This window comes from Polyodon spathula, chromosome 3 (assembly GCF_017654505.1).
Source record: "Polyodon spathula isolate WHYD16114869_AA chromosome 3, ASM1765450v1, whole genome shotgun sequence".
Classification (NCBI taxonomy): Eukaryota; Metazoa; Chordata; class Actinopteri; order Acipenseriformes; family Polyodontidae; genus Polyodon; species Polyodon spathula.
In genome coordinates, this window is record NC_054536.1 from 17073968 (window position 1) to 17098771 (window position 24804).

General features: G+C 38.3%; 1 protein-coding gene across 8 annotated transcripts in view; it reads left to right on the forward strand.

Moving 5' to 3' along the window:
- Positions 1-345: 345 nt before the first annotated feature.
- LOC121312787 (RAB11-binding protein RELCH homolog) overlaps positions 346-24804 on the forward strand; it is a 60516-nt gene continuing 36057 nt past the window's right edge. For 3 of the 8 annotated variants that reach the window (XR_005949906.1, XR_005949907.1, XM_041244546.1), the window contains exons 1-2: positions 346-926; positions 19019-19108. Coding sequence is in view for 6 of the 8 variants with exons in the window: in XM_041244546.1 (XP_041100480.1) it covers positions 479-926; positions 19019-19108 (538 nt within the window). In the remaining 2 variants the exon portion in view is untranslated. The remainder of the gene's footprint in view (positions 927-19018; positions 19109-24804) is intronic. The other 5 variants (XM_041244545.1, XM_041244550.1, XM_041244549.1 and 2 more) reach the window with 3 other exon arrangements.

Genomic DNA, 24804 nt, shown 5'->3' on the forward strand with positions numbered 1-24804 from the left:
GTTCCCTGAAAAGAGAATGACAACCATTACCCTTTAAGGTCGTGAACCCAGTTGACCTTTGTTTTCGAAAGAAAAAGGCGATATGCTACTGTAAGGACGCCCCTCTTCAAAATGGAAGTGGCGGGACTTCCCCTCACAGCAGGTCCCTGACAGGGCAGCTTTTGTATATTTGCTCAGAGATAGACGGTCAGAGAAGCTCTTCCCATTCGGTAATGGTTGTCATTCTCTTTTGAGGGAACCAGGGTTATGGTAATAACCTAACGTTCTCACTTCAGCTGTCAAGCATCCCTCGCCCACACATCCAACCTTGCCAATATCCGCTTTGCATGACCCAATCCCGGCTTCACAAAAAGAGGGCAGGAGGCGGGCCCATGGTGACATTTCAGTAAAGCCCACAAAGTCTCGCGTTTTTATTTATTGATCGCAGATATCCAGGAAGACAGGGTTGAAATAATAAATCTTTAGTGTGAAAAATAAAATGGCTACTGGCAGCAGCGTTAACCCGTTTAATCTCAGCGACTCCGAGGAGGAGGCTGAGCGGAGGCCGGACAGATCAGACAACAAGCGGGGCCCTAGTGATGGACCGGCGGGGCAGCTGAGCGGACCCCTCTCGCTGCAAGCTGACTCAGACCCGACAGGTCTGCTGTCCAGCAATAGGACGAGTCCCAGTATGGAAGGTGTTTCTGTGGCTGCTGCAGCTGGAGGAGGTGGTGCAGAAGTCCGGGTGCCTGTGGACGTGATCGCTGCTCAGTTGCTTCGGGATCAGTATGTCCTCACGGCTCTTGAGTTCCACACCGAGCTGTTGGAGGCCGGCAGGGAGCTGCCCCGTCTTCGGGATTACTTCTCCAACCCGGGTAACTTCGAGAGGCAGAGTGGGACCCCACCCGCTTGCAAGGATCAGGGATTCGGACAGTCAGGACAGCTCAGTAAGTGTCTTTTTTTATTTTTACCTCCCAAGGAAAAAAGTATTGGATACCGCTGTTGCAGTGAAACATTATTCTCTATATAACAAAGAAACCTAATCTGGGAAACCTGCTAAAATAAATATTCAGTATTATAACACAGGTTTGATAATTTCAGGATATATATACGCTATTACCCAGGTATATATATATATCATATATATATATATATATATATATATATATATATATATATATATATATATATACTGTTTTTGTAATTGCTTTTGGCTTTGCTTTTCATCTGTAGACAGTTTTGATCAACGTTTTATTTCCTGGAATTGACCGATATTGGTTATTGTATTGGTCACGATGTTATATGGGTGCACGGACTGCTAGATGGAAACAGCTTGCCTGGGATCACACGTTTAGGGAAACCAACTAGTGTGCAAATCAAAAAAACCATTTGTTTTATATATATATATATATATATATTATATATATATATATATATTATATTATATATATGATAACATAATAATGAACGAAACATAATGTGTCGCTTCTTTACAGTACTGACACTAGTACCAGTAGGTTGGAATTTAATTGCATTGAAAGGGTGTTTCAGATTTCAAGTGCTGTTATTGTTTTTTTGCAGGAAATTACTCAATTCCACAGCAGGTGATAAAACGTAGGTGTATGAAATAAGAAATACAGTACTAATGCTATCAAAGATGTGTTTCCAAGGCTAAAGTAAGTAAAAGATTGGGTGGTTTTAAATGTAAGTCATATTTTCGTATTAATATGGGAATTATAAAGCTGCTTAATGCAAGCCTTCAAACAATACTGCTAATTATTGCATTTTAGGAGAAATGAAAGGAAATAAAAGGGACACTATCCTGTGAAGTGGTATGTATTCGCTATTTTTCTTGTGAAAGGAAACCACATCAGTAATGCTACTATAAACCACTTGGTGGACTTCGGAGCCCATCTAATTAAAACTAACAAACAAAAAATCCTCACAAGTTTTATATCATTGCAGTTTTATTTTTCTTAAGTAAACATGTTATATTTCACACTGGAGTTAAAGTTGTGATAAATAGCTGCATTGTTTATTGAATTCTGTAGAACCAATCACTTGGGTTCTTAATAGTACTGTTCGCGTCTGCCATTTGTTAATATGGCTTGTGCTTTAGTGCTACTGACAAACAGGCTTATGGCATTTTATGAATTATAAAGGGAAGTAAGCTCCTGTTAGTTCATGGCAGTTTATGGCACAGTATTTCATTACATCCCCCCAAGTGTGTTCAGTTTTTGTGGCGATACAGGTGCTCAATGAAATACCCTGCCCTTATTGTCAAATAAAGATCTGTTCCTGCTTGTTTTGTTGTATAAATGCATTCTAGGACAGTGGCTCTACAGTCAGACATATACCGGCAGGCACTATAAGCGTATCCCCTCACACCTGTGGGCTAATATCCACCTGCTGTGACCTGTGTGATAGGAGCTGGAATGCCTTCCTCCCATCTGCTATTTTTTAGGACTAAATGAAGTTGTATGCAGACACCCTTTTTATTTTTCCATTTATTTGCACTGCTGTAAGGTAAAAAAAAAAAAAAAAGGTTTGGTGTTTTAGAATGCTAAAGCATACTGTGAATTTAAGGCATGCCAGTGGTGTAAACTGCTTTGGTTTTGTGTAGCTTATTATAAAGGCATGAATGTAGGCTGACTACATATTTCACAGCACCTGGACTGTGCTGCTCCTGGGTGAAAGTTGTTTAAGTACTGCTCAATAACGTACCACAGTTTCTGAGGTTTGGCATCTTTAGCTCAAAAGTGGGGTGGAAATATCCATTCTGAGTTACAGTGGCAAAGGCAACATATTTTACAGAAAATGGGATTGGTTTAATGAATGTGCCTTAATAACGAATAATTCATTTTTTGCGACCATTAGGCCCTATATCTCCATCCATCAAGGTGGAGTTGAAAGTCTGTATAATCTGTAGATGAAATGAATGCAGAGGTCACTTTTCTGCATATGGCATGGATGCCATTAGAATGTGAGTTAATCAGCGGGGCGAGGGGCTATGCATTCACACCAGTGTGTGCTGCATAGTCCACATGCTTCATGAGGTTGTCTGTATACAGTGTAACATCTCAAACTCGGTCCTGGTGGTCCCCTGTGGCTGCTGGTTTTCACTCCATCCGAGCTCTCAATTACTTAACTAGACCCTTAATTGAACGGATCATTTGCTTAATTAGACCTTTCTGCTTGTTTTCAGCTCTTGAACAAATTTGTTGTTGCAGTCAGCGGTGGGGTGTGTGTGTGTGTATGTATGTATGTATTATATATATATATATATATATATATATATATATATATATATATATATATATATATATATATATATATATATATATATATATATATCTAATATATAATAGTATAATAGTTTTGCTTAGGTTCCTAAAATAGATTGCTTAGGTTCCTTCAATGTAGCTTTATTTGTAGTTATTGTAAGTGTCCTTGCACACAACGCGCAATGTGTATTTCTGTTGGTGGTTTGGTGTTTTGTATTGTAGGGAGTGGTCAGTACTGACTCTAGCTACACCTACAGGAAGTTTTTTTTTCCAGGAGTGGGGTACAGTAGCTCTTAAATTGGGGACATTTAAATTAGGGTTCAACCAGCACTCCCTAATAGAAGCCTAGGAGGTAGACTGGGGGTTGTACGGACTCCCCCTATAAAAGCACCAGAGGTTGTGGTTTAAGGGACACCCCTTATAGAATGACTGGGTTTTAAAGGGGGAGGCAGCTGAGATGACCAGGTGGGGGAACGGGTACTGTATGTGACAGGGTGAGAATCCTGCACGTGAGAAACATGCAAATAGTATAATTGTATTAATATAATTGTATACATATAATTCTTGTAACCTTTTTTCTTCATCCACAAAAGCAAAACTTCTGCTACAAAAGATTTTTTCTAAAATTCATTTGTTTTTGAGAAACAGTATTTAAATTATAAAAAAAATTATACATTTCCATTGGGGTATGTAAACTTTTGACTACAACTGTATTCTAAATTACAAAAAACCAAGACTGTACTCCAAAAACAATTAGTGCTAAATATTAAAAAAAAAAATAAAATAAAAATTGAATTGTGCCAAGTCGAAGGATGACATCTGCACTGGAATTTTGACAAATATGTGATGCAATTTTGGTTAAATTCTTAAGCATGATTGATTTATTATAATTTTGCATAGCGATATCATGTTATATTGTACAGTAAGCCAGTGTTAATAAGAAAGTTAGAACATCAATTAAAAGCTTTTGTGTTCGCTTCTTTAAATAGAAATGGTTTTGCTTCCTTGACGGGTAATTACTTTGCAGTGCAACAGTTTTTCACTTTTGCTTTCCTCTTGTGTAGGGCTGACCTGAACAGTTAAGTCTAGGGAGGAATGAGTTTCACCTTGTTTCGGTTTCTAAGCAACGAGAGTTGGCAGCCTATCATTTTACTTTGAAGCACTTTCTGCATTTAGTCTTTCAGTCTAAGTAAGATACGCCTGTAGCTGACGAAGAGCACAACAGGACGTAACGTTGCTGCTGCTGACAGGGTATGGATTGAGTGAATTGAGGCTGGATGAAGCACTCAGCTTGTGTTGCAGAATAAATATCTCATTTTCACTCAAGGGCAAAGGCACAATTGCATCCCAGAGCAATAGCCATTAGTTTTCAGACCACTGTATTTTGAAAATAAAGGCTTAGTCCCTTCCAATGGCATAACATTTGTGGAGCAATAAGGTTGCTAACAATAAATAGTAGTTGGTGTTATGAGAGTATCAGGCAAATACTGTACAAGAGAGACCGAGTTTGAGGATCTATTTCAACCCTTTCTGTTTGGAAACCAAAAAGGCTTCAGAAAATAAATAACACCGCTCTTCATTCATTAGGGGTTTTTACAAAATATGTGGAATCTACAGTAGGAGGTGTAGAGTACCATTAAAGCAGATTAAAAATACCACTGAATGTGCAACAGAAATAATAAGGAAAAGAGATCTAATTTTGAATAATTTGTGGGTGAGGGCTTAGAACATAGTACTGTACAGACATTTATTTTGATGTAAATACCGCAACTGTATAGACAATTACTTAGAGCTTTTCAGATTCTTCAGACATTATGACAAAAACAAACAAGCGTGGTTCTCTGTATGCAGAATTATGGGGTCCTTAATGGATGTTTTAAATACTGTTGTATTTAGCCACAGACTTTATCCCCAAGGAAGGGGAACATACTGGAGGTAAAGACATTCTATACGGTAGCATGATCTCTTCAGGCTCATATTGCAGGCATGGACACAGACTGATTCCTCATGTTTTACCCAAGAGGTTTCTTACTTTAGGTTATACTGTAGGGCCTATTCACAAAGCTTTATTTTAAGATGTATTACAGTGTACTCTGATTCCTAAGAGACCTATAAGTAGCTACGAATGTGTCTGTTTTACACGGCTGTCTATTTTATGGTGTCTGTATTTATTCTGAGTCTTTCTTGATTCTATTTCTCCAGTTGTGAGAATTGCATTACATTGCATTACATTGCATTACATTAGATTACATTGTCATGTGATTTGAATGGAATGAGGATAGCTACCCCACTCTTGTCTCTACAGAGTAGGTATATAGACAAGTTGTTGAGTAGGTTGTCTATACCAGCTCAAAGCCAGGTCAAGGCAGACCTTAAGCTGTGGTTTAGCTTCCAAATTTGTATTTATTAGTACACTTGTAATGGATAAAGTTATTCATCAGCTAGTTTCTGAATTGGCATTGCATTTAAATCTGGCAGTTTACAATAGCATGGAATTTGATTAATTTACAAACAAGCAGTGTTTTGTGCTACAATGTAAAGCACTGTATGCTTTAGAAAGCAGTTAATGAATGCATGTAATTAGTCAATGTAATTGAATAAGTTGTACACACTATATTGCATTCTCATTTCTTACCCAAGTCTAGCATAATTGTTCACATCCTTTTTTTTAATTGTAATTTTGCTTATTTTTTATAACCCTGTCCCAGTCTTGTTTTGTCCCGTAGTCATACATTGGCAGGTCACCTGCTATACTGTGTGTGTGTGTGTATGTGTGTGTGTGTGTGTGTGCACGCATTGAAGGAATGCTCTGTGCTATAGCTTTTTTCCTTCAGAAAGGTTGCTAAAAGGTACAGTTTGTTACATTAGGTGATTTTTTTTTTTTTTTTACAATTGTTTTTATTTTGTATTACTATGTACAATAGTTATATTGGAGATAGTGTGATACTGTTAATATCTTAAATAACTTCACGTGACTGTAATCTGTATCCGTTGCTGCAGAGAGAGATGTCTTGCAGTACTTTGAAATGTACTGAGAAGCAGTTACATTTTTATCGGCCACATGCACTGTAGCTAACCTTTTGCATCTTTCCTTGTTTGTTGAGCTATGCAGATGTAGGTTGAATCCATAAGAGCATAGATGAGATGCAAAAACACCCAAACTGCATTAACCCTAACACTAACCCTAACACTAACCCTAAACCTAACCCTAACCCTAACCTCTTGCATCTTTCCTTGTTTGTTGAACTATGCAGATATAGGTTGAATCCATAAGAGCATAGATGAGATGCAAAAACACCCAAACTGCATTAACCCTAACCCTAACCCTAACCATGACCATGACCCTAACCCTAACCCTAACCCTAACCCTAATGATGGACAATTTTAAAAACTATGAACAGCAGGGTAGTTGCATTGAACGTGGTTTGGAATCTCATGCAGTGAATCATTCTTGAGAGCAGAGGTTACAAAATGAAAATCACCTCGGAGATGTGGTTCTGAGAAAGTGTGTGAGCAGGCTGAAGAGGGGTGGCTTTCTAATGTGTTACAGTTGTAAGACCAAGGTCATTGCAGTGGAGTACAAAAGCAATCTCTTTATTTATCTTGGTGGCATTTCAGAGGCACTCCCTAATGAACACTGAGAGCAGGTCAGACAAATCCAGTAAGTAACTGAATGTGTTTTCCTGAAGGCTAGTGTATGTACTGTACACGGTCCCAGCCAGAGCCAGGCATGACTCAACAATGAGCCCTCCTCAGGTGCAGCTCCTCAGTCATGACATTGCTTTCATTGCCTTGGAAGCCCTTCCTGATCACACCAGATTCCTGCTCCTCTGTTTGGGAGATGTCGTTTCCTGTGTGGTTTCTAAAGTTCCCTGAATAAATTCTAGTATAGGGGTAGGCAGCTCCAGTCCTGGAGTGCCACTCCAGTGCTGGGTATAATTCAAGTGCTTTAGACTAATCGGTTCAATGTAACGATAACATTTTAGTTAGAGATACAGCAGTATTTCAGTATGGAGTAGTTTTAACCTTCATAGTGTTGTGCAGACATTCTTTTTAACTGATTACCTTACTTGAAAAAGTTTTCCATGTCGGATGGACCAACCTCCTGCATGGTGGCCAGATAAATTCCCTCTTGCATTTAGATCACGGAAATAAAACTCAAATTCTGAGTGCGAGCTGAAAAATAATGCTGACTTGTTTTTAAAAGGTTCCTACAAGAGCAGACCTTCTCACCTCAATAGAAGTAATCTGTCACCCAAATACTAGCGGAAGAGGAGAAAGACACTCTGGTTAGCTGCTACTTAAAGTACTTTACGGTAGCCTATTGAATGAATGCATAAATACAGTAGCCAATACGCAAGATGTGCATTTCTCTTGCATAGCCAGCATACAGTTTAGAATGGAGTTAACATCATGACACAAGGTTACAACCAAACATCGTGGTTCTGACCTGGCTCGGGTCACAACCAGTGCAGGCATGTAAATGCACCCCTGGTCTTGGTATTAATTTATAATTACACTATGTAGCACAATTTTTGTTCCTGGGTAGTAAGTGTTATTTCCTAATTGCTTATGCCTCGAAAGTATAGAAAATGGCTATTATTCCCCACAAACTTTGCTTTTGTGGCCAGGACAGTGATATTTCAAAATATCACTATTTCCAATGGGAAAATGGGCAAATGTGTGTCTTTTCGTTCACAAGTCAGAAAAAAACAACATATGAATCCAAATTAACATGTATTTATACTAAAGTAATACAAAGATGACTACAAAAGATTTAGAAGCGAGTAGTTTGAGATTTAAAATTATACTGTAAATACTGTGAAAGAAAAGACACACATTTTCCCATTTTCCCATTGGAAATAGTGATATTTTGAAATATCACTGTCCTGGTCACAAAAGCAAAGTTTGTGGGGAATAATAGCCATTTTCTATACTTTTGAGGCATAAGCAATTAGGAAATAACACTTACTACCCAGGAACAAAAAAAATAAATGTTTTTGTTACGCAGTGTTACCGTTGCAGTAGGCATTTCACAAACAGTATAATGTTTCAATGATGTCTGAAAATACAAGCAGTAGTCCACTGTGTTTCATTCATCTGTTGCATCCTGATTTCCAGCAGGAGTTTGTATTGCTTGGTATCGTCAAGGAAAACGCATCAGGAGCTGTGAAACACCCATGCACTGTAAAGTGGTTCCTGTCTCTGCTGTATGTGACAATTTGCACGTTGCAGCTGCTGTTTGTAATTTAGCCCAGGGGAACTCTAGCTTAAGAATACGTGCATCCACTGACTTTTATTGAGGTGCACCATGGATGCTAATTCCGGGACGGGAGCAAAAATGTAAACACTGCCCCCGTGCTTCGGGATAGATTGGGCTTGCCTGAACGTTTCATTATCCTGAAGAAGTACTGCATCGTATTTCAAGTTATCCAGGATGATGGAAAACAATGCAGCAAGTTCCATTTCATCTTACATGTGTTATTATTTAGATAGACGTGGTACTGGCTCTTAATGAAATCTGTACTGTAACTCAATACTGAGTTACAGCTTTATGAATTGGGACTCTGGATTACATCTAAACACCTAATCCTCAATGTTCAGCTGTGGAGAAGAAGCAATATATTTTGTTTCCAGAACTGTCATGCAATATGCTGCCACTGGTACAGTTCATTTGTGTTAAGAGATTCAGTCTAGGGGTCTTCGCTTTAAGGTGTATGCATAACAAATTAATTATGCCTTGTTTCCAGTTGCCTCAAGGATCTGAATGAGTTGATCTCAACAGAGTATGTTTCCAGCAGCAAGGAAGAATTCAGTAAGCTTCCAGTTGGTTACAAAGCGGTCGAGTGGGTTGTTTGTGGCTATACTCATGAGTGGAATACCCACAGCATAATATTTTGTTGATATAACAAGTACAATTGGAGGGCTACTTAGATCAAGTGCTGCATCTGCTTATCGACACAGTGGTCATTGTAATATGTTCTGATTTAAGTGAATACAAGAAAGATTCATTATATATATATATATATATATATATATATATATATATATATATATATATATATATATATATATATGGGAGGGGTGGGCTGCAATATAAGAATGTTTTGTTTTATGGCAGGGACAAAGTCAAAGCCTCCCTGCCAAGGTGATTGCTTCTGTTTAATTTAATTTACCTGCACCTGGCAGTTATTGAGTTGTTATTTGTGTAATTTTATTGTTATACTGTGTGTTTACCATAGTTTATGCTGGTTTGCCATGTTTATTAATATGCTTTACCATACTTTGCTATTTTTTTTACAAAGTGCACCTATTCTTTACCATTCTTTTTCTGTGCTTTATTACATTTTTCTAAGCTTTTACTATGGGTACCTTTTATAAATTTTCCCGATTTCCATTACATGAGAGTTGAACTTCATGCTGATTTGAACTTGGCTCTTGCCAAGATAAGCACCAACTAAGACATAGGTTTGCAGTAAACTAATGCGAGCCATCTGCATCTCCATCCGTTTGCATTGTTTTCCATTTGATGATGTAGGTATCCTTCTGTCTGGTGTTGATTGCTGAAGTGTAATGCTGGCTCCAGGGATCAGCTCATTTCGCCTCTCCAGCACATCAGCACACCCAACAGCTGCGATGCTGGCTCCAGGGATCAACCACAGTACAGTCTCCCCAGCGCATCAGCATGACAAACGTGTGGATTGAGCTAAGTAGGGTACATCTCTGGGGTCTTCAAGTGGGCACCTTCCATCCTCAGTGTTTTGTTGACTAGCCCACGACACCTCAAGAGGGCTCAACAGTGATTCTGGCATCCCAGCGTCACCCCCCTCCATCCCCCACTCAGCTCAGCCCAGCTTACTTACCTGTTCATCAGTGTTGCTTTTTTTCTATTGTGCTTGAGATCACCATCCAGAATCTTTCCGTCTCAACCACAGCCAGTTGCTGCTCCTTTCTGCTGCTTCATATAAGTTCTTCACTGTGCGACGCAACTCGTGGCCACTGAACCCGATGTAAAACCGGGTTTTAGAGTGTGCCACAAATCCTCGACAACCCATCTCCACTGGGTAAACCCGGACTCTCCATCCTCGCTGTTCCGCTTCAGCAGCTAGTTGAGCATACCGAAGTTTCTTATACGCCTCATCCACGGCATCTTTCCATGGCACTGTTAACTCTACCAGATGAATAAGGCGTGCTGATCCAGACCACAAGACAATGTCTGGTCAAAGGTTAATGGTGGCAATCTCAGGTGGTAAAATAAGCTCTTGGTTTTAACACCTTCTCTTGGTGGTTGCTCTCCTGAATGGAAGAATATTGTCTTTTGTGTGTAATGCTTTGATGGAACTGGTGGCAACTTATTGGTCAGGTTACGCTTGTCTTCCAATGCTAAGGCCTAACATCGCAGCACCTAGTCATGGCACCAACTAAACAGTCCTTGGCTAAGACCCACCTTACATACTGTCAAAATGTGCCTCAGTGTTGCAGGTGATGAACACAAAGGACAGGAGAGATCCTCACCCACCCAGAGGTTTAGGTTCTGTGGTGATGGGAGAACATCATATGCTGATCTGATGAGGAAATGGTACATCCTGCAATTATTCCAGCTTCTAAGCATTGCCATGTAGTGCTGAATTCTGAAGTTGAACAACTAAATTGCAACTCTCCAAAGTAGGCTTTCACTAAATTTGTTATTGTCATCGGTACACTGAAAAAATCAAATGCTGCCCAAAGAAGTTCATGTGGCACTGAACCATATTCATTAGCCAAATCCAGGAGTGTCACATGGAGCTCCTTCCTCTCCTTTTTTGCTGTTTTGAATTTGTTGCCAGATTACGCTGATATGTTCTAAGCATCCTAGGAAATCTGGAATGCCGGCTTTTTGTACTGAAGTGTCAATGAAGCAGTTCTAAGGTTGACCAGCTATACGCAATAATGCTGAAGAAAATCTTGCCTTCTACGTTTAATAGGGAAATAGGACGAAACTGACCAATGCTTGTAGAATCTTTTTCTTTTGGTATAAAGACTGCACCTTCTTGGCGCCATGCTCTTGGTACAACCTGTTTTTCCCATGCCACTTTCATCAATTTCCACAGGATTCGTAGAACTCCAGAAGCACTCTTGTACACTCTGTATGGAACTCCATTAGGCCCTGGAGATGATGATGCCCTTACTTTTTTCACAGCTTGCTCTACTTCTTTCCACTTAGGTGCACCGTCCTCCATTTGGCATTCGGTTGGATTGATAGGTGGGATGTCTGAAGGAACTGACATAGGCTCCTGCCTTTTTGAATCTGTATGTGTTTCCTCCAAATATCTCTCCAGCTAAAACTTAGATGATTTTAGTGTGCCATTTTTCTGACTGGTGAATATCTTCTTTACTAATTTGAATGGATCTTTATAAAAGTTAGCTCTCGCACGCTCCTTCTTTTTGTAGCGTTTCCATAGGCGCTCAACTCTGCGCAAAGTTGCAAGCTTATCTTTTATGACCCTTTGTAAGGGATTGAGTTCCTCCTTCTGACTTTGTTCTGCTCTTCTCCATTGCTTCCTCAACTGCCTCCTTTCTCTAACTAAGCGTTCAATCTCCTGCTGCCATCTAGACTTTCCAGGAATAGTTTGTACTTTTTCCTTCCTTTTTTCAATTCCAAACCTCTCTCTTCCATATGCATAGATGATGTCCCCAAATTTATCCAGCTTCTTTTCAACTGTGCCATTTAACCTTTCCAAAGTAAAACAGACATACTTGTTTACTGTGTCCCACGCAGTTTTCTCACAAGCTCTTGGCCATTTAACTCCAGGCTTGTGCCCGTTGAGGTTCTTTTATCTCTTAAATTAATTTGTGCTTCAATTGAATATACAGTAAATTTCTTCTTTGATTCCTGTTTTAAAGTAAAGGGATATCAGGTTTATTATTATGGCTCTTTCTGAGCACGTTCAGTAAAGCTGCAAGCAGCAGTCTGTTCCCAGATACAGCACCAGTATGCTTCTTCAGCAAAAAAAAAATGTTGGTGTATGCTTAGCCCTAAACTTTATTTATTTATTTATTTATTTATTTATTTATTTGCTGCTGCGATTTTTCTGAAAAAAAATGTTATGCATTTCAAAAACACAAATCTAAAACATTTGTGAATTAGCACAATAATACCTGACTGGCAGTGTTCCAATGACAGCCCTACAGCCCACCTGACTGGCAGTGTTCTCGAGGAGGTTTTTCTGTTTCATCTATGTCTAGACGTATGTATGTCTCGCACATAAAAAATAAAAAAAATCTACTGATAATATAAGTCATGGTGAGCTATTTTCTGTGATGCTGATTACTTTTATTTAGTATTTACATCATTCGAGAGGTTTTTATTTTTTAACAAAGCATCAAAAGAAACTTAGCATATGCATATGCACTTAGTTGATTGGACACTGGATATGGAGTGATTTCAGCTGTTGAACTGCAAGCTTGAATATAAACAAAGAACAAACAAAAAAAAAATATATATCAATGTCAAGAGAGCAGTGCCTTTGTGCAATCGGCATGTTGGAGGCTGGACTAGGGCAGTGTACTGTGGCTCGCTATCTTGAATGCTCACAGCCAGCAATTTCAAACCTGGCAAGATGGTATAACCAGACACACTCTGTCAATGACAGGCCACGAACTGGGAGATCAAGAGTCATAACGCCTGCCCTGAATTGACAGATTTTGCAGCGTCTTTGTGATGTTAGTTGTTAGTCAGCACAATAAAAATTCACTGCACCTGCTCTTAAACAGAGTTTGTAATTTTTCAATCACATCCAGTGAATTGTATCCAAATATAAGTGCTAAGTTTATTTTAATGCTCAGTATACAACATGAACACGCACTATTTTGTAGCCATGAATATCCAGTAAGACTTGTGTACTGAGTAAAGTGTTGAATTGTAACCTTACTGGTTAAAGAACGCACACTAGACTAACTGTGGTGGAATGTGTTTAACCTCTTCAGAAAACTGAGAATGCCAAGTAAAGGTTAGAGGCGGGTACAAAGATTTGTTGTGGCCTGGGGTGAATGATTTACTGGATCTGGCAAATCCTGTTTTAATTTTCCCCAGCACAGGTCAGTCCTGTGTTGGTATAATTTGTAGCTGAGGTGTTCAAGGCACAAGGTGGTTTATTGTCCTGCATTGTTTGCTTTGAATACTGAAGGGTTCTTCAAGCACAGTCTAGTGATCCTGGCAGCTAAGCTGGTTTTACTACATTCCCTCAACAACCATTGCAAAGTGGACATTCTCCCATTCATTGTATGGACTAGTTTGTTTTCTTTCAGTGTTGAAATTAGTTTAGATTTTTTTTTTTTTTTTATGCAGTGCTTCACACCTGGGTGGTAATGAGATGGATCTCCTAATTGACCCAATATTGCTGAAATTGCATGTACTGTATTGGACATTAACATTGTATACAGTGGGTGTGCCTTCATGAAACAAAGTGCCACATTCCTGGAAATTAAAGGTCTCATTAGCATGTGTTTAGATACCAGTGTCACGGGTACATTTCAGTGCAGGTTTATGAAATTCTGGAAACTAAAGAGTTTAGTGTTGTAGCTCTCAAACATAAGGGCTCCTTTTTAAAAAATGTAAAAAAATAAACTTATTTTTTCTTAGACTTCATTCATCAGCTTTGTATTTCAAGGAGTTACTGTATATTTTGCAGGCCCTAGATGCCTTGTAAAGTAACTAAAATGGTGTGTGATGTTCAACACTGCAGACTCTGAACTGTGCTGGCCTGGAGAAAGGTGTCACACGATGAAGCCCCAGACTTGGCGTGATAAAAATATCAACACATATTTTGTCTTATACCAAAACTGTGGCATATACCAACACTCTAGCAAGGCAGCCTTGTGAAATACTTTGTATGAAGTTATGTTCATTTAAATTAATTAGCAAATTATGGAAGTTTTTAACCTATCAACTTTTGTGTTTTGTGTACTGTGTAAACTTTTCAACAGTGTTCCAATATCGGTCAAAGATGGACCATTTGGTGTTAATTTGAATGAATACAATTAATATGCAGTAAATATCCAGCTTCCTTGCTACTTGTCCTTCAGCACAAGCAGTGACTATCATTTCCTATAGCGGTACAGCTGGTTCTGCAGAGATGTGGAATATGTTTAAATGATTTAATTTGTCCTGCACAATTACACAAGAGTCCTTAGATCTACAAACTTAAAGGGATAGTAGATGCTTCAAATACATATCCCAATATAGAACTTGGGCTGCAAAGATTGCTTGTTTGGCCAAAAGCATGACCTGAAACCTGACTTGCTTATAGTAAGATGCAAGGCCTACACAGTAGCTAACCTTAAGTTTCTGCTGTAAATAGACACATGCTGAAATGTTGCAGACAGTATGAAATTTAATGAGCATGAGCCAGTGTTTTTACATCTATTTTATTCCACCATTTCCAGCAGTTTTTAAGCATTCTCGGAACAGTAAATCAGATTTCTGAAACTACTGGTAGATGAATAGGGTCATGTTAGCCAGCTAGCTCGAATATAGTTTCAGCATCCTGGTGCATTAAATGTCTCGGACAATGAAACAGGAATACAATAATATAAAGAAGGTGTTGCGTTGTTTATATATTTTTCTGCAGACAAAACTGATTTGTTATGGTCAGTTCTAGGAAATTAAAAACAACTGTTGCTATACAGTGACTGGCAAGTCGCTACAAGATTCAGTGACAGGGTAATATTTTGGGTACAACTGGAACAGTGGTAAGAATTGCTCATTACAATCCTGCTGCACATTTGAAAAATAAATAACTCCCATTGTATTGGAAATCCAAAATAGACATTAAGAAAGGCACACAATTTTGTCAACTAGAATAAGATGTTTCCTTCGAATTGGATGACGTCTGTGTCAGAAACAAGCTGGCAAACCTGCAATGACTATAAAAGAGTCATATTCCCAGCTCTGCATAACCAGTTCCTGCAGTCAACCATGACACAGCACCCACTGCTGTGTGTGAACCTGGTTCCAAGGTGATGCAGCACTCCATTGTGTACACAGTAGACAAAATGACGGTTCTAGTCATCTGCTATGTCTGTTTTCTATTCTTATCACAGCCTGTTGAAACCCAGCCTTTCAGGTACCAGAGCCACAACATAATGAGAGCCAGAATACAATAATCGTGTGTGTCTTTGTGTGGTTTAACTTTTCAGACGTGAAACGTGACTCCCTTGAGGATAATATCTCTGTTACCAAACAGTCACAGGGATAAATGATTTTATTTTTATTATTTTTTTTTTTTTTTTTTTTTTTTTTTTTTTTTTTTACAATCTACTGTATTTCTCAATGACATACTGTAATACAGCCTTCAGATATGGTTCGTTGCAAGTATGGAAACTGATGTTTACTGTAGGAGAGAGGAATGTTTCATTGCAGTACACTGAAATGAGAAAAAAAAAGCCAGAATTAGCCCAACTAAATTTAAATGTCAGAGTATCAATGTTAGTGAGGCTTTTAGTAAGACATGGCTTATTGCACTGCTAGATTTCCTATATTACTGTAGTGGTCTTTTCCCTGGCCAGCCCAATTGACGGACTTGGCCTACTTTTAAAACGCTTGCAATGACACAAGTGAGACGTATGTGCAAGACTTGACTTGGAGGACAGGCAGTGTTTCTGATATGCCACTAATCTGGAACACAGAGCATGAAACTGTACTTTCTGTCAAAGTGGCAAGTGTTTCCTCAAATCTCACTGAAGTATCTAGTTCCTGCCTTCAGGTTTTAGAGTTTCTGTAACTTGTTGATAAGTTACTGAGGCATTAATTGGCTTTTCTTATCAGTTTCACTTATGCACATGATCCAGAACTTCTCTATTATTTGACATTAAAACAAAGAAGTACAAATGTATACTGCTTGGCTTACTGTACCTGCGTAGTTTGTATTAATTTTATATTGTGCTGTATTACCACTGTTTACTTGTCATGCATGAAAAAATATGCTAGCAGGCTTTAGGCCTAGCTAATCAGAAGGAAAACAATTGTCATATAATATTATTAGTGCTAGAGATGGAGCCTGGATAACAGTGAAATGGACAAGGAATGTTTGAGTCGTGTGTAAACACAGAAAATGAACAGCCACCAATACACCTATTGCCTTTACATCCCCAAGTATAGTGAGGTTACCATAGAGATATGATGTCATCAGGAGATGTGCATGTGCACTGGGTAGCAAAGTGAGCAGGGCCCAGAGAAAAGTAGGATCTGTAAATTAATAAAGATCTTAATAGTCATACAGCTGTAAGTCCACTTTGGTCTACTTTGTAACAAGAAGTATGTCTGGGTCTGTTCGCTTACATTTGCAGTGTTTTGCCAGAGGTCTGTTTCAAATTCTCAGTAAAAAGATACTGCCACCTTCTGGTGAAGAGTGGTGAACATGGATGTGCAATTACTGTATTAGCAGATCCATTTCTATTATACAGTACAAGTGTTTAGTCATACTTACAGTACATGCTCTTATTGGCCATTTTAATTCAAATAAATGCCACTGAACACCTCTGATTCCTGACAACATTGCCTTCAAACTGCATGTATAAAACCTTGCTCCTGTTTGTATTTTTATTATCCTGCCTTTGCATATTATCCTGTCTTTGTCTACTTCACTGAAAGCATTTTAATAAGATGCGTTTACTGTCAGCTGATGTACAGTATTGCACTGCTGTGGAACTGACTGCAATGCAGATCACGCAGTGTCTTTTAACTGGTTTATCAGTAAATTAACAAACATGTAATTTACATTTTCAAACGAATATAGTGTATACTTTCAAAAAGACATGATCTTTTATTGATTTTACAAAGATAACCTTGCCAAGGCCATGCAGGAGTTCATGCTAACATTCATGCCTTTGCAGTCAGGCCTAGTGTGTTCACTATGGGTTATTAAAGACCTTTCTAGTAAATCCTGTTCCCCTGTGGTGCTTATTAGTAAGGACAGCCCATGTTCTATTTCTGTAAATAGACCTTGATTAATTTTAATTTAATAGAATCCAGAATGTCCGATAGTTTGGATGTACAGCTACTCCATCTCGTCCAATAATAATGTTGTCTGGCTACTGGAAAACTGGATTGTGGGGAGTGGCCAAGTGGAAAGAGAGCAGGACGAAAACATAATATCCAGTCTTGAACACTGCAAAAGTGCTGTGTGCTGTAAACGCTATTTTATTCAAAAAGCCCAAAACTTTCCAGGTACTGCAGTACAGTATCAGTGAGACCCACAGGCTACACTGCTTGGATTGATTCATAATTCACAGGCATTCAGGGCGTTCCAGTAGTGCGCTGTACTGTTCTGTTGTCACCATTTCTCTTAACGTAGCCAGGGGTGTGAGCTGCAGGCAGTTCCAGTGCAAGCTCTCTCTCTTGCTGCTTTAACAGTGTGCTAGCCGAATCAGCCCCCTATGGGGACCCACTACATGTGCAATGTGTTTCTTGTAGTCTTAAAAATTCCTTAACAAAACATTCCTTAAAAAGGTCCCATGACACTTGACCACGACTGAGGAGATTTTAACTTTTTTAAATGCGACATAGTTTTATTTTTTTAAGTTAACAGTAACGTTAGGCTTACATTATTACACTGGAGCAACACACAACCCTGGCTTCAACTGCACTCGTAGCGACACATTTTTTTCAACAGTAGGCCTACTCGAATTTAAAATAAAATTATACCTAAGGCTTTAGATTCACCTGATTGCATTTGGGGGAACAACGTGTTGTGTTTGGATGGGGAAACAAACCACAATACAAATCTACATCATAATAATAATAATAATAATAATAATAATAATAATAATAATAATAATAATAATAATAATAATAATAAAACTGCAGTTTCATTTTAAAAATTGGATGATCTGTGAGCCGAATCACAATTTGAGAAACTGCAGTTTGATTAAAGCACAGAACGTTAATTTGTAATAGAATAGACGGGTAATACAGTAAAAAATTGGATTGCCCGTCGGGCAAACAGCCAAAAAAAAAAAAAAACACACGTTATCCGACCAGATTTTTTTGGTTGTTCTGGAACTTTGGGCTAGCGATTTTGCGAGCCCTTAGTAGTTTCAGATGGGGGTTAGTAAAATTATTGATTTTGCAAATGTTGTAAAAATGTATTTTACAAACCTGCGTTAATGTTGCTTAAGTGTGTATGTGGGTTTTTTATTTATTTATTTATTTATTTTTGTGGTCGGTTGGGGTGGAACAACACATTTTGGGACGGGCCGTGTCTTGTTTCTGTGTTGTGCCCCTTTGCTGCATTATTGTACAGTAATCCCCCAGTCCTGTTCTTTTCACACCTGTTTTAGTTGCCTTTGTAGTCTTAGAGCTGTGTCTCTCTTTTCACACCTCGTTTTAGTTGCCTTTGTAGTCTGAGAGCTGTGTCTCTCTTTTCACACCTGTTTTAGTTGCCTTTGTAGTCCTGAGAGCTGTGTCTCTCTTTTCAGACCTGTTTTAGTTGCCTTTGTAGTCCTGAGAGCTGTGTCTCTCTTTTCACACCTGTTTTAGTTGCCTTTGTAGTCTGAGAGCTGTGTCTCTCTTTTCACACCTGTTTTAGTTGCCTTTGTAGTTTGAGAGCTGTGTCTCTCTTTTCACACCTCGTTTTAGTTGCCTTTGTAGTCTGAGAGCTGTGTCTCTCTTTTCACACCTGTTTTAGTTGCCTTTGTAGTCCTGAGAGCTGTGTCTCTCTTTTCACACCTGTTTTAGTTGCCTTTGTAGTCTGAGAGCTGTGTCTCTTTCTTTTCAGACCGAGCCGGCAGCATCAGCACTTTGGACTCCTTGGACTTTGCACGGTATTCTGATGATGGAAACCGAGAGACAGATGAGCGTGTGGCAGGTAAGCAACATTTTGGGAAAGTATCATATGTACAGTAGAGATCAATATAAAAAATAAATACATACACTACATGTAATGTATATAAAATCATATCAACTGTGCAAGTCAAATGAGGCTACAGTGTTATATTAAGACCCTCAAGCTAAGTACATTTCCATCTTCAGTTCAGTTAAAAAACATCACAGGCTTCTAGAAACACTTTTCTTTGTAGTAAACGGGACTTCATTTGGCGGAAGACATTTGTTTTAGGTGTTGTGTTCGTTTCTATGTTTAGAGGTCTTTGGTGTTAATTTTCCCAGCTTTATATGAGTTGCATTCAGATTTCTGCTGTTAAGGGAGACTGTAACCTAATAGTGGAGACAGTTAGTTACTACAGCAATATGTGCACTACAGCCACGTCATTGGGATATACAGTAAATGCCTACACCTCATACTGAGATTTCTGATACACTTTTTTTTTTTTTTTTTTTTTTTCAGGCAACATTCACCAAAATATTAGTCTGCTTGACTTTCACACTACAGTACAGTACCTCCAGATTGTAAATTAAGCCTAATGCAAGGGTTATTGACAATGGGCTGTCTTTGTTCGTCCTATTATCTTTACTTCAAGTATATATTTTTTGGTAAAACGGACAGTAGTAAGCACATCACATGGTAACAATGAATGAACTAGTTAAGTCTTATTTACAAGATATCGTAATACTGCATCTCTCGCTGGATGAATACTCTTCAGTTAAAATAAAGAGAGTGGAGGAAAGGGAACATGGTTTTCACATCCTACACCCTGTATTGTACTAGCAGGTTTTAAATCATGTCACCAACCCTTACATGTTGTTAATCAATTTGAGAAAAAAAATCTAGATGAGCAGCACATTGCCAGTTTGAATCACCAAGAGGGAGAAAAAACATGCTATGAATCTGTATTCCTCTTAATACAGTCTGCTGTGAATCTGAAACAGTACAGTGCACCCTCTCTATAACAAATCTGTTGCGGTCCAAGCCTTTTGTTCATTATAGTGAGGGGTTCATTATAGTGAAAGGACAACCAAAATGAAGTGTAAACTGTTGGAGTAGGATAATGAGATTCTGAATAAAAGTAGAATTGATGTACCTGCTCATCTCGTGTGTGCAGTATTCAGCCTTTGCTTCATCCAATTTGTTCAATTAAAACGCAGTGATTTTTGTACAAAAATCACTAATTGAAGCAGAACTTTTATTCAAAATTAATCTGACCATCAATCGTTTCAAAGTGCACCAAATCTTAATCCAACATGCAAGAATCCCAAATTGATCTTTTATTCCAAATCAACCCGACATGAAAAGTTCATCAGATCCTCAAGTTGTTGTGTTTTTGTTTTTTTCTTTTAATCAGTTTTTCTTCGCCGCATGGTTGCTGAACAAGCCAAAATACAAAGTGCTTTTTGACAACTTATATCCAGGACAGAGAGATGCCTACGTTACTCCTTTTTTTTTTTTCATACGATCAATATAGTTTCCAGCTTTGTTGCAACCTAAAAAATTTTTTGTTTCGGATGCACAGTTACGCAGCGCACGCTTTCTATTAAACAAAATTGCTGACTTCACTGCGAGGTGGCTTCCCGTGCATACAGACCAGGATGTTGACAGTGTGTTTTGTATTTATCTTTTTAATATTTTTTATTTAGGGTCCAAGGGCCAGGTTCGTTATAGCCGATGGTTTGTTATAATGAAGGGCGTTTTAGCGAGGGTGTACTGTATATCACCTTTTCAGTAAATAAATAAATAAATATGTTGAAATGAAGTGATTATCTTAATCCCATCCACCACCAGCTTTCTTTTTTGGCGTTGTCTGTCCTTATAGTAACAGGGGTTGCGGTTAATTTTTTATAGCAGATGTTGGTTCAGCAGTATTAAAATAAAATAAGTGTTCTCACAGAACAGAGGGATGACCTCCCCCCTTATTTCAAGTCCACATTGACACTGGCCGTATTGTTTTTGACTTATTCTTTTATCTGTGCTGTTGCAGATGAGGTTTTCTTGGGGAAACAGGAAACTTATTGTGAAGTGTTTCTTTCGTAAACTCTTTTGCTGGGGTGTATCATTTTATAGCACCATTGCACTTTTAAATATACTTGGTTTCTGTAAAAACAACAAAAAAACAAAAAAGTCTGACGGCTACATGGAGAGACTGCATGGCATGTGTCTGTCAAAGCACTGTTGGAAAGGCTTCTTTGCATGATTTTCATTGGAGTAAATTGAGTTCAGTCATTGTATTGTACTGTATGTCAGTCTTCATTTTTGCATTTGCATATTGTGCATAATTGTATTCAATAGGTTGTTCAGTAACATTGACACTCATAGCAGTTATCAGGCTGATTTTTTGTTGCATGGAGTGAGGCTCAAACAGTCTCAAATCTCTTGATTTAAAATTCGTAAATACAAACTTGTTCATTAGGTTTATTGAATATTGTTCAAGAAAAGTCTCTGATTGTCTTCTGTTAAATTCACTCCAAAGGGTTTCCATATACTACAAACAGAAAGTCCTTCTGTAACTTGCCACACAAACGCACCATTGGTTTGCTGTTGATGGAAGAAACCATCTGATTGGCTCCCAGATGCCTCTTGCAGAGTCACATTTTGCCTTTTGTCCAGTTTCAGTATCACAGGCTGTATTACAGTAACCTTTGTGTGCTCTGCCAACTTTCTATATTGTGGGGATGAATGATTTTTTTTTAGGAAGGCCTCTGCCCACTTTCTGCCCCCTTCCACACTTTATTTTATTTATTAATTTATTTTTGAATCCTGGGTTTGTTCTTGTCCGCTTCCAGAATAGAGCAGCTGAGAGAGGCCTTGCTGGTGGATTGATGTCTTAATTTTTTTTTATTTTTTTTTTTTATCCAGGCTGCAGTTGCTGTTTTTCTTGCACCTGCCAGGCTTGTTTACATGACTACTGCTGTACTTGAACGTCTGCTTTCTCAGACTTTGATTAGCCAAGTCTTGCACTACCTTACCGAATATATCACTAGATAGTCCAAAATGAGTGCTTGTCAGGGACTGTGAAGCCAGTAGGGTTTCATATTTCAGATTTTAACTGGTTAACATTATGACTACACTTTCTGTTTTAAAAAATAAATAAGTTAGGGTTCATCCCATAGGAATGTAAAATCACAGGAGCATCCTAGAGTAACCGAGGGCATTGTCTGTGTCCAGTAACATCCCCATTAGTGCTGCAGTGCATTTTGCCTTTTTAAGTATATGATTTTTTAAAATTAAAACCTAATAAATTTGTAGTGCTATTTGTTTTGTTTGGCCTGGTTTCTAATGAATTGTATTTCATGGGAGATTTATTTAAAAAAAACAAAATGTAGTCCAATAATATTTTTACAAGAAACTCCTGTCACATGAGGAGTGGTTCAATCAAAACTGTTCTTTTTTTTTAAAGATTTTTATTTTATTGTGTTTAAGAATAATCCATTACTGTACTATAACACGTTTCTTTTAATGGAGTTCATGCTTGCCTTTTTTTAGTTGGTTTCAGTGGTACTGAGAAATCCTCTTTTGTAGCCCTTTCACATGTTAATTAATAGGAAGAAGTATTATATTGTAGCTGCTGGATCTCTCATTTTAAGCTGACAATTATGGAAGGTGATCCTGAATCTTGTAAGTATAGGGGTGTTTTCAAATACTGGAAGTGGGTGAGCTCACCATGACAGTGTAATTCTATGTAATACAAATTGCACAGTTCAATGGTATCGGTATTAATCAGTGGAATTGGGAAAGCTAGTATTGAAACCGTGCAGCAGAGGAGAGAGCCTGTGGTTTCAGGTTAGTAACTGAAAGCAGTGTGGTGCTTCCATGCCTCCTCTCCAACCTTTGAAAAAGAAAGAGATGCTGCACATCATTCTCCTGTGTTTCTGTCCTTACTGTGTCGTATGACATGGGTTTTCCTGGCTTTCTGATACCTTTTTTCTCTTTCCAGTACTGGACAACACCCCATATGTTAGCTAGCAATCCATTTGCCATCAGTAACTGTTTTTGTTTGTGTTTGTTTGTTTTTAAATTTGGTTTCATTTGTTTTGTTTTTCATTTTGTGCATTTTGGATCTGCAGTGTGATACTATAGATCAGTATCAATACAAAATATATAGGAATTGAAAGTTAATCTTTTTTTTTAATTTACATTTTAAGACATAGACCAAATTTTAAATGGCTGCTACTGCTTGCACAGTATGATTGCCTATTGTATACATGTTTTAGTTAATAGCCTAAACAGCATGAGGATTTATTATTTCCATCTATTATCTCAGACAACCTTAAAAGCACCATTGCTGCAGATCATTCAATGCACAGATATATGCAAAGTATTCTGTACTTTTCATGCTTTTTGAAGAGCACTCAGGATCTCTTAAGTCTTAATTCAGCCTTCCTCTGCATTAGTTCGATGCAATGCAGAAAAGAATATGTGGACCATTAAATGAAATTAATTAACATGTCTAAAGTACTTGTGGTTGAAATAGGATAGACGATTCCAGGATGTTCTGCACAATGTTATCTACTTGGTTCCACCATTGCTGCCATACCTGGTGTCCTCGGACATTCCTATTGAGACAGTTCATTGAACTTTTTTCAAAATAGTGCATGGAAGTAGGTGTGTGCAGGATTTAGAAATGGCCCGGGACAAAACCAAAAGTGTCCGCGGTCATGTAGAAAGTGTACAGTACCTCCAATTGGCCTTGCCTACTTTAAAAACATAGTATATGAACGTGTGCAAACCGAGTACACGAGCGTCCTTAACTGCACTTTATGAGGAAATACATTAAGTTTGTGAGTGTCGGTGACAGAAAGTGCAGGAAATCAATATTTTGGAGATGATTACAGGCCATTGCCCCTGCTTGTCCCCCCTTTGTGCACACCCCTGATTTTGACAGATGCAACACTTTAGTACATCTACCGCTATGTTTAAAAAGATGTGTCATAATGACTTAAAAGTAGTTTCGCTATGACCTTTAGGAAAAAGTCACGCAAGATTTCCCAGAAAGTTACCTTTTGATCACAGATGCAAGGTAATCACATCTGACTTATTGATGGACACAGATATTGCTGTTTCCAGCCATGTAGTCCATCAAATTTAAACCTCTTATCTCTGACAGATGTACCTGATCAGCATAAACAGTATTTGCCCATTTCAGAAGTATATTAAATAGGATTCACCTCATTGTGTTTTACAAACTGTATGCAAACCCACTGTAAGCCCCTCCCCTCCATTTAAATCTTAACATTGAACTCTACAGATTTATTATATTATAGCAGTGAGAAGGTTTCAGCTAATCAGCGTGAGCATGCCCCAGTACATCCCATTCATGACCTCAAATGTGCAATATTGAGTCTCCACTGTCCTCTTTTGTCCGGATCGTTGATATCCCCACCTTCAAACATCCTTTACTTAGTTATAACATTCCTCAGAGGCACCACCCTGGGCTCTCTTGAACAGTAAAGTCAGTTAGAAACTGTGAATGGAGCAACAACAGAATGTCACAAGAAAGGCTACTATACAGCTAGCATCAGAAAGATAACAGGGGGTTGGAAATTGTACCTTTACAGCATTTAAATGAAAACTCTGTTAGCACACTACTTTCCAGTTTGTTTATGCTTCTGTGCAACAAAAGAACCAATGTTTGTTGTTGAACGAAGTCCAAGTCCAATCCTAACAAGCTCAAA